The sequence below is a fragment of the Limulus polyphemus genome, unplaced genomic scaffold (genome assembly GCF_000517525.1).
Source record: "Limulus polyphemus unplaced genomic scaffold, Limulus_polyphemus-2.1.2 Scaffold2650, whole genome shotgun sequence".
NCBI lineage: Eukaryota > Metazoa > Arthropoda > Merostomata > Xiphosura > Limulidae > Limulus > Limulus polyphemus.
In genome coordinates this window covers 130,636-141,702 of record NW_013668260.1, presented here as the reverse complement: position 1 = coordinate 141,702, position 11,067 = coordinate 130,636, and the positions used below count along the sequence as shown (strand labels likewise).

The 11,067-nt window shown below is 36.2% G+C and overlaps 1 protein-coding gene across 1 annotated transcript in view; it reads right to left on the bottom strand.

Annotated features, from left to right (window-relative positions):
• Positions 1-19: 19 nt before the first annotated feature.
• LOC106467533 (oxysterol-binding protein-related protein 8-like) overlaps positions 20-11,067 on the bottom strand; it is a 113,877-nt gene continuing 102,829 nt past the window's right edge. Inside the window, exons 16-18 of the mRNA XM_022395729.1 lie at positions 7,427-7,612; positions 6,112-6,380; positions 20-2,168 (exon numbers count right to left, since the gene is read on the bottom strand). Coding sequence (XP_022251437.1) covers positions 1,909-2,168; positions 6,112-6,380; positions 7,427-7,612 — 715 coding nt within the window. The 3' untranslated portion in view covers positions 20-1,908. The remainder of the gene's footprint in view (positions 2,169-6,111; positions 6,381-7,426; positions 7,613-11,067) is intronic.

Genomic DNA, 11,067 nt, shown 5'->3' with positions numbered 1-11,067 from the left:
GAAAATTAATTTATCCATTATTTTTGAGATCATCCTAATGTATTTTTATATTGTTAGTTAAAACAGATATTAAGAACAAAACTGCAAAGAGTGAGGACTTTAAAAAGAGACATCTATTGGGCAAAAATGTGTTCTTAATTTTACACTCAACTGATTTAGGTTAAAAAACAAATGATAAAACTATTTTAAACTTGTATGCCAAGGTACTGATTACACATAAAATCTGGTAAAGAACTTTGTTTTAAGATTGTGTGCCAAGATGTTGATAACACATCAAATCTGGTGAAGAACTCCGTTTTAAAATTTGGGTGCTGAGATACTGATCACTCATCAAATCTGGTGAAGAACTCTGCTTAAACTTGGGTGCTGAGATACTGATCACACATCAAATCTGGTGAAGAATTCTGTTTAAACTTGGATGCCGAGATACTGATCACACATCAAATCTGGTGAAGAATTCTGTTTAAACTTGGGTGCCGAGATACTGATCACACATCAAATCTGGTGAAGAATTCTGTTTAAACTTGGGTGCCGAGATACTGATCACACATAAAATCTGGTAAAGAACTTTGTTTTAAGATTGTGTGCCAAGATGTTGATAACACATCAAATCTGGTGAAGAACTCTGTTTTAAAATTGGGTGCTGAGATACTGATCACTCGTCAAATCTGGTGAAGAACTCTGCTTAAACTTGGGTGCTGAGATACTGATCACACATAAAACCTGGTAAAGAACTCTGTTAAACTTGGGTGCTGAGATACTGATCACACATAAAATCTGGTAAAGAACTCTGTTTTAAAATTGTGTGCCGAGATACTGATCACTCGTCAAATCTGGTGAAGAATTCTGTTTAAACTTGGGTGCTGAGATACTGATCACACATAAAATCTGGTGTAGAATTCTGTTTAAATTTGGGTGCCGAGATACTGATCACACATAAAATCTGGGGAAGAACTTAAATCTGTCTGCTTTAAAAGGTGGCATTTTATATAAATCAACTGAAATAAAAACTTATAACTTTTATTGTATTCAGTAACATAAAAAAATTACCCACAAATATTGTATAATATATAATAACACTAAATCTTTACCAAACACTGTTACTCTAAGCTGCTTAATGGGTCCATTTTAGATGTGAGCTCTATATTTAACACAATTCATCAATATTGTTTTTCCCTCAAGAATGAAGTTATTACCACAAGTCGACAAATAAGCTTTATTTGATTATTTTTAAGCAATTAATAAATAAATACCACAGGAAAAGCTTATATCTAAATTTAATGTTTAAATACTATACAAACTTAACTCACTGTCTTTCGTATTAACCACATTTGTTGAGTTTTTTACCATTTTCAACGTATTCATTTGACACGTCTGCAAATTGCAGAGCTCTAGCAAGAAGAATAATCTATAAAGGTTATAATTCTAAATTATGAAGAGTGTTGAATAGCTGGATTAAAAAAATTATAGACCTTTTAGAATATTTTATACAGCTAACATCATGGCTAGTAGATGATGAAAAATGCATGTAATAAAAATTTCTCTGGCAATGAATGTTAACCGCAAGTTCAACAGAAAAAAAGATAGAAAGTATATTATTCTTTCTTTCAATATTTAGATCAAACAGCCGGCTTAAATTTAACGAACAAAGGAGAAGAAATCTCTCCAGTAATTATCTAACGGCATTTCCTTTGTGTTCGAACAACGGTCTGTGAAATTGACCTCTGTAAAGCAATTCATATCTTCCCCTTGAAACGAAAGCTTAAATTAAATTATTTGGTATCAACGTTGCTTCTAAATAGCAAACACACACTGAGGTCAAGCACTCAACTTTGGCATTGTTATAAACAGGTTAAGGACTGCAAATTCCTTGTGACCTTTATTATCGCAAGTTTCTTGGGTAACTCATCAAGAGATCCAGCGAAGAAAACAATGAATTACAAGCTGAATTAATAAAACTGAGGCAACAATAGTCAAATCACTTCTTTGAGCTAGTTGTTGTTGAATTCTGCAGTACTGTGCCATGACAATTTCCAGGTCACGTTGGATGGCCTGTAAGGTTTGATTAGATCCTTTCTGTAAGTGTTTAATTGGTTCCAGTGACTCTTGTAGCATTGCCAGAGTGATAGTTGACTTAAAAGCCCTTTGTACACTATCCAAAGGGGCCACTGTAAGTAAACAAACATACTATCTTATGGATAAGCAATTCAGAAAACACACCTGGATTTTACATTCAATTTAATAATTCTGAGGAAAAGAACAGTAAGTTAAGAAGGTTTTTTTTTTGCCGTAAGAGAGGTACAAAATAAATTTGGTTGAAATATATTATTAAAAAGGTATTTAAATTATTACTGCTTCATTAACAATATCTCATTTTAAGCTACATTAAATATTCTATAGACAATAGATTTCAGTATTAACAGAAATCAGAAGTAATATGATACAAATCAGTCTAAAAGTAAACTTCCTTGGACATTAAATATTCTATCCGAGTTTGACTGTATGAATAATTTAATTTTATATACACTACAGACACTGAAATCTATTCACTAAATCCTGGAAATTTTGTAAAAGTTAATGTGATATATGTAAAAAAAATGCTGTCTCAGTATGGTTTCAGGAGTAAGGAATTAATATTTATATATCCCATTCTTTATTTTTTTTAAAAACCTGGTGATTTAACAATTGAATGCACCATTATGATATCATGTGTTTTCTACCCATTTTAGTCCTGTAAGAATTTAAAAAAAATATTGTAGTTATTTACTCTGTTTGCAGTTTTAGCATAAATACGTGGTCCAGAAAGTCATTGAGATTGCCTTTTTCTAGTTGTTTTGTTTCATTGTTCTCCGTAGCTAATTACACTCCAGTAGAAGCGACTGCCTTTTTGTTTATGCAAGTGCATACTGTGCATTTTCTATTTGTTTTTTCATAATAAAGATTGTGTTCATTTTGTTAAACTTCTTCGGTGTTGTTACACACACACATTAGGAAAACTTAGTCAAATTATCAGGTTCGGGTTACTTTCCTTATTTCCTGAACAAATGTGCTGTTTTTAGTATGTCTGTCTAAAACGTATTGGGAAATCAGTTTCTGCCTGAAAATACCACATTGAATTCCAAAAACTTGACAAGACAATTTTATGTTATCTAATATCTGAAAATTTCTTTAAAACATTTCATGCTGTAATGTTGCCCAGACAATATCAACTAAAAGAAGAGGTCACTTTGGCATTCCACTTTGACGTCTGATCTTTATAAGCCTAGCCCTTCTTTTAATGAACAAAAAGCTTCTTAAAGATATTGGTAGGATGCACATCTTTAATGCCAAGTTTGAGCTAGAAGAAAGATATTCATTACTGTGTTTTAACTTTGGAAACATCTTTTAACAACAACAAAACCTTTTGATTACACTTTAAAATGATTCAAATAAATCCAAAAAGTTAATTACAATTTTTTAATATAGACAGAGAGTAAGAAAATCATTCAGTTTATAACCAAGCTGAAAAACTGGAACGTACAAGATTTCTAAACAATTTTAAACAATTTTTTATTCTTCTAGAACTTGATATAAATTATTTCAGAATGACTTCATATACTTAATGTCACAACAATGAAATATGCACCATTTTCAAGGAGGGAAGAAGAAGAATGAAGTAAGGTGACAGGTGAAGAGAGTTTGAAATGTCTCCCAAGGGACTGGACAAAGTCCACACGTGTAGTCAGAGTGACAGATGGGAGAGAGAAGAGTAAGATAGAAGGAGTATGGAGCATGATAGAGATACAGAAGGTTCAATTGAAGAAATCACAGCTGAGCTGGCCAGTACAGATTTATCAGAAGGACTCAACCCGGAGTGTCCTTAATGAGGGAAATCACATGAATAGGGGGGTAGGCACAGAGAGAAAGGATGGACCAGTCCTGGATGAATGCATTCACAACTAAAGCTGAGGGATGAGGAATAGGGAACAAGAAAAGGGGAAGAATGGTGTTGAGATGAGTGGCAAAAGTAGTAGTGCCCAGATAAAAGCACAGCCAATAGAACACTAGAGGATTGAAGGACCACTCTGTAGGTAGTACCTTGTCAGGCCTCAAGAGAAGATCTGTGACAAGATTCAGGGCTCCCGGGAATATAACAAGCCATTAGCCATACTTGTAAAGGATGGGCCCAGAAAAGTAGGTCAAGAGTGGAAACAGAGAGAGCAAGACTGAGTTTTACCCTGGTGATTGATATAGGAGACAACTGTACAATTTACTGAATGTATCATCATAAAAAAAATGATCCAAAGCTTGATATCTCCAAAGGTTCTAAGAGATAGATATGAAAGGATGATTTGTTGTGAGACCACTAACCCAAATTCACATGAGAGTCGAAGCAGGCGAAAGGAAGGAAGAGGTACACCCTGTATAATATTGGTTGTATCGAGGCACCAGGTGAAGTCTTCGAGTAAGGAAGGATAATGGTGTAGAACAAGGGATCCCATATGAGGATCTAGTGACCATGCAGAGTCCATTGTAGATGCCACAAATTAGCATTACCCAAGAGGATCCCGGATTCCATGGAAGCCCAAGTTCCCAAAAAAGAGAGAGAACCTCCCATACAGTGAGAGTAGGAGAGGATAGAACATGGGAAACTAATCACTTCATGTCTCTCAAAATAAGAGAAGAAGACTGGGCCTTGTGGAGATGTGAACTGAAAATGAAGGAATGAGATACAAAGTGGGTGTAAGATGTGACCTCTCTAGATTGACCAACCTACCCAGATGTGTCACCTCCTGAAGGAGGAGAAGATTATAGTTGTTGCAGGCTAGTTGGGACACAGTCAAATGAGAAAATAGGTATCTGAGACATCTACCCCATGACCTGGGGCAAAAGACCACTGTAGGGTGAGAAAATTCCCTCAGTTACCCCATGACCTGGGGCAAAAGACCACTGTAGGGTGAGGAAATTCTCCATAGTAAATTGTGGGATGTCGAGAAACTGACTGAGACGTAAAACATCTATGACGGGATGCCTTGGAAATAAAATCCTGGAGAAGGATAAGAAACTGTCCAACAGTGTCTTTAGCCATTAGGTCGAATATGGCCATGAACCAACACTGGCAAGAACCAAGATCAGTACCAAACAACTGGCTGCAAATGGAGGGCAAAGGTCCATAAACTGAACTAAATGGGCCTTATTGGCACAGAAGTCTATGAGCAGTGGGAGGATGGATGGGAAGTGGGGATAAGAAGAGAAGACAAAGCAGAAAGATGGAAGCCAGAGAGAGAGGCAAAGAAGAAGCACATGAGAGACAAAAAATCATTGAGGATAAGGAAGAAAAATGACATGCAGCCCCAACACATGATTCCAGAGAAACAAGCACTTCAGTAAAATCACAGATGAAAGCATACGAGGTAAAAGGAAGGTAAAAGCTCTCGAGTAACATGGCGTTACACCCCAACAAACTAGCAACAGATCAACCAAATATGAATCAATAAGACTGAGAAAAATAAACACGTCACTGTAGAAAAGATAAGTAAACAAGCATCCACTGAAAACCCTTCAGCAAAACACTGGATTGTCGCTAAAATAAGGTGAGTGGAGGGAAAAATAACGTAAAAAGGTAGAGAGTGTAAGACGAAGGTGGAAGACTTAAGCCGAAGAAAGATGAACAAAAGACAGAGGATCTGAACCCCAAGACTATTACCTTTAAGACTCCAGAGATTAGGAGCCAAAGAAAGGTAACAGAATGCAAAGTTATGTCTAGTCACATGAGGTAACAAAAAATAAGGAGGATGAGGCATGTATGCAATAAATTTGTGGTAAAAGTAATCGAATATGGACTTGCATATCTGGAGAGGAAGTAAAAACATAAAAGTAAGAAACAGGGAATGAATTACAAACTGAAGGAAGAAACATACCTGAGAAACCCAGTCCCGAAATTATGAAAAAGGCCTACATAGATTCAAGACAGCATGGATATAAGATTAGGCAAATACTTTAAAATACTTTTAATTTATATCGTGTAAAAAAATAATACACGAACTGTTCAGATCCTGTACATTTTTACCATACAGCTTAACACATTATCACCTTTAAATTTATAGGTGGGAGAAGAAAACAGAAACTAACCATCGCTCTCAGTAGAATCACTACCTTGAACAACTTCTCCATCAAGAGATGAGCTCTCAGTTCCTCGTGATGTCAACCGTCTCCTATGGTGGCTACCTTTCTGCATAAGACGGGCAGAGTTATGAACAGAGAGTAGATGTTCTACAGATAGCTTCTCTCCTTTAGATGGATTGTCAATATCAACTGGTGTTTTGTGACGTGTCTTAGTCTGAATAATAAAATCCTGTTCATACTGAACTACGTCGTTCCTTAGATCCCACGGCCTTAAGCTTAAAAAAAAAATAACAGAGAAGCAGTTATTATTCTCGTGGGTCACAATAAAGAAAGCATTAGCTTAGTAACATTTTTGGAAATTCCAGTCATTTTATGTTGTTACTGCTACATTATACTTACCAAATATGAATTTATGTTGTCACATTATACTTACCAAATATGAATTCATTTTGCGTTTTAGAGTATTTTAGGTAAGTGGGAGAATGTGCTTTAAAATGACAAAATACTTATCGAAAAAATTGCTTCCACATGCGAGCATGATAAAAACTAATTGTGAACTAATATCCCTATAGACTGTTAATTCTAAATAACAACATAACAAAACCATAAATAGTTAGCCATAGAGTTCTGTTGTTCCAAAGTTGGAGCCAAGTAAAGGCAGCCAGAGTTGCAGCACCTATGGAACAGAGACTGCCGAAGCCAACACGGATCTGGTGCTGAACCATTGGAGCCTCTCTAGAGCTAAAAGCTAGGATAACCATAGTTGCCAAGCCTACTGTAAACCATGAAAATTATTCTCTTGTGTATTCTTATTCTGTGCTTTCATTTTATATCTAATTAGTTCAGAAATTTGAAAGATAAATGTCCAAAACAATGCGAGTTTCATATTTTACACAAATATCTTTTTAAACTTTTGACAGCCTAATCAACTTGTGATTATGTTACAAACACTAAAAGCAAAAACAGACTATATTCTATTAAAACATAAAACCAATTGGTCTAATTTAATGCAATTTGGCATGCTTGTGATGAAATAATCTCAAAGTCAATAGTTCTTGATGGTCACACAGGAAATAAATATATAACATACGTGTAGTATTAAAACATTCTCTACATATCATCTAGAAGTATTAACTAGCCACGTTTTTAGTTGTTGCATGAATTTTCTAGTCCTCGAAAGTAGATTTAAAATGGAAAACAAATAACTAAATACTGGTGAAGTGGAACAATGAAAAAAATATATTTTCTTTGCTAAATTCAATATGTATATGAAAGTAACAAGTGTCTTATGTCACTTTCTCTTTAAATATTATTAACTCACTCGGCATATTTATAAATCCACTCTCCTGTGATTACGTCTTTAAAGAAATTGCGTGGACACCATTTTTCCATCTTTATTTGTTTTTCTTTTGCAGCCTGCCGTTGAGCCTTTTCAAGTACGGTCTTCTCTTCGGTTGCTGCCATTTGGTCACCCTGAGCAATAGCTTCAGATACTTTATGCCATAACCTGAAAAAACAACTGCTAAGTAAAACTGAATGTGTGATTATGATAAATGTAACAAAGGAATACGAGAACATTAAATGGTATCACTTAACCTTGAGTTTCTCAATATATCAATCACATTGCATAATATTAATAGAATTATGAAATCCATTTTAGTTCTTTTCAACTCGTATCACACTTTTTTTTTTATTCCTGTAAACTCCCAGTGGAGCATAGGGCCGCAAAAAAACATCTCGCCAATGGAAGGTGTTGTTGCAATTACTAATAGCAGGTTGGTTTTTACGGGGTGGAGTTGCTAGCCCCGTGCCCAACCCTCCCCCTTTCTCATCCTGGACTTGGGACCAGGCAAAGGCGGAGGTTGGCATGTTTGGTGCGATGGGGGTTCGAACCCGCGACCCTCAGATTACGAGTCGAGCGCCCTAACCACCTGGCCATGCCGGGCCTCGTATCATACTAATAGCTACTAATTTCACCCTTCCATAAGTAGTTTAGAATATATCTGTATTCATGTATGTTTAGATAATTTTTCTAAATTTCCATGCAGGTATTCTGCATGTTGCTATTACACTTTTGCCAACTGGATATCGAAAGGTTAAAAACAGGATAATCCAGTTACTTAGGTAACGATTACATGTAGCAACAGTTTGAATCTTGTATCAAGTTGGCCTTGTGTCACTGTCCACTCCCTGGAGAAAGAAAGTCCATCTCAAAGGTTGATACAAACTGATACGAGTTGAAGGTTTTTCACCTTTTACACGTTATTTAGAAACGTTTGTGACACATGTGGCTTTAGATTGTTGGATACAGTACTTTGATTCTTCACTTGATTTGAAAGTGCAGTATCTCATAATTCTTTCTGTCCTTGTCTGGAGCAGAAATATTTCGAAATGTTTTCTTTTCTAGCCAAATAGTGAGTGAAATCACAATAGAAGTTAAGAGGCCAACACTGTAAGGCAAAGAACTGTTTGAAGTTTAGTATTTGTCCTACATTAACAGCCCTACTTTTATGGTAGAGATATTACAATTCGAGTGGACTGTGTTTCCTGAAGTTGATGACGAAGCTAAGAAATCTGGTAGATACGATCGGATATTGCATAACAATGATGAGCACAAAGAAATAAAACCCAGGTCAGCAGTACTGAAATTCTGACAGACTATTTTGCCAGATCATGAGATCCTGTTCATTCATTGAATATGTATAGTGGGTCATATCATTGTAGGGCAGTGATGGTGAACCATATTTGGGAAAAGCAACTGAAGGACTAAAACTTAGCTCTGGTGTTATTTTCCACACAGCAAGGTAGCACAAAACCTGCCACTTGTACAGTCAATTACAAACAGATGAATGAGCAGATTGATTCTGATGATCTGTTTCATTTGATCTCATTTCAGGTGATAAAGAGTAAGACACTTGTAGTACAAATCTGGCTGTTTATGAGTAGTCAGATGAAGAAATGCCAGTGGAGGAGTAGTTTATAAGCTCTGATGATCAACCGAAATGCTTACGTACTAATTTTTATGCCTGAAGTTTTAACTGTTTTACCAATAGTTTGGACGTGAGTTAGTCAGTAGACTGGCCACTGAAAGGATGTTGCAACCCATATTTTCCAAGCCATGAAGCAGTGTTTCACAAGATGATGTACATGTGATAACCAGTTGATTATTTTACATAGTTACAACATCCGTTTTGTTGAAAGATCTACTGAGAGATATTTGGGCAAGACATTTTGCAATAATAAACCACTCAAACTTTCTAGCCAAGTTATAGATGAAATTCTGAAGAGCAGACTCCAAGAAATTCACAAGATACATAGCTAAGATAGATGAAATTGTTAGATAAAATTCTGTGAAAATTAACAGGTCGAGTCAACTGTTAATGACTAAGATAAACCGACGTACTGAAAGAAGTTTGCAATTCTTGATTTCTGAGCACTACGATATTTGTTGGTATAAACTTCTTGAGTGAACCCTTGATCTTGCATGTATGTTGTGTTGCTGTACATTATTGTGTTTGATGGTCTGATTGGACTATGAAACGCACTAGGAGAATTGTGTTACAACACAGCATGAAAAATGAACATAGATTACATAAATCAAGCAAAATGTTTATCATCATGTTATTTTTCATGTTTATATGATATAGTGAGTTTCTCATGACCCCAAGATGACAATACAAATAGGACAAACTTGGTAATTTGGGATGATTGCATATTTTGCAGTTGATTACATGAAATGTGGTCAGGATGGATGTTTGTTGAAGAAGAGGTTATTTTTGTTTATTTCTGTATATGATTACCTTCATTTTTGTGAGATTGTTTGAGTTGGAATAAACAACTCTTTAGGTGACATCTTAGGTATATGTGGAAAGTGTGACCAGTGCTGTTGTTGGTTGCTGAGGTTTGTTTGTCTGTTTTGAATTTTGTGCAAAGCTACATGAGGGCTATCTGCACTAGCTGTCCCTAATTTAGCAGTGTAAGACTAAAGGGAAGACAGCTAGTCATCACCGCCCACTGCAAACTCTTGGGCTACCCTTTTACCAACAAGTAGCGGGATTGCTCATCACATTATAACACCCCCACGACTGAAAGGGGCAAGTATGTTTGGTGGGACGGGGAATCGAACCCGCTACCATCAAATTGCAAGTGGGGCCACCTGGCCATGCCAGGCCTGGTTGCTGAGGTAATCAGGTTAGTTGGTGAATGGTGATGTCATGTAATCAGGGTAGTTTGTGAATGGTGATGTCATGTAACCAGGTTAGTTTGTGAATGGTGATGTCATGTAACCAGGTTAGTTTGTGAATGGTGATGTCGTGTAATCAGGTTAGTTGTTGAATGGTGACGTCATGTAATCAGGTTAGTTTGTGAATGGTGATGTCATGTAATCAGGTTAGTTGGTGAATGGTGACTGGTGATGTCGTGTAATCAGGTTAGTTTGTGAATGGTGACGTCATGTAATCAGGTTAGTTGTTGAATGGTGACGTCATGTAATCAGGTTAGTTTGTGAATGGTGATGTCATGTAATCAGGTTAGTTGGTGAATGGTGATATCATGTAATCAGGTTAGTTGGTGAATGGTGATGCCATGTAATCAGGTTAGTTTGTGAATGGTGATGTCGTGTAATCAGGTTAGTTGTTGAATGGTGATGTCATGTAATCAGGTTAGTTGGTGAATGGTGACATCATGTAATCAGGTTAGTTTGTGAATGGTGATGTCATGTAATCAGGTTAGTTGGTGAATGGTGATGTCATGTAATCAGATTAGTTGTTGAATAGTGATGTCATGTAATGAGGTTAGTTTGTGAATGGTGACGTAATGTAATCAGGTTAGTTGGTGGATGGTGATGTCATGTAATCAGGTTAGTTGGTGAATGGTGACGTCGTGTAATCAGGTTAGTTTGTGAATGGTGATGTCATGTAATCAGGTTAGGTTGTGAATGGTGATGTCGTGTAATCAGGTTAG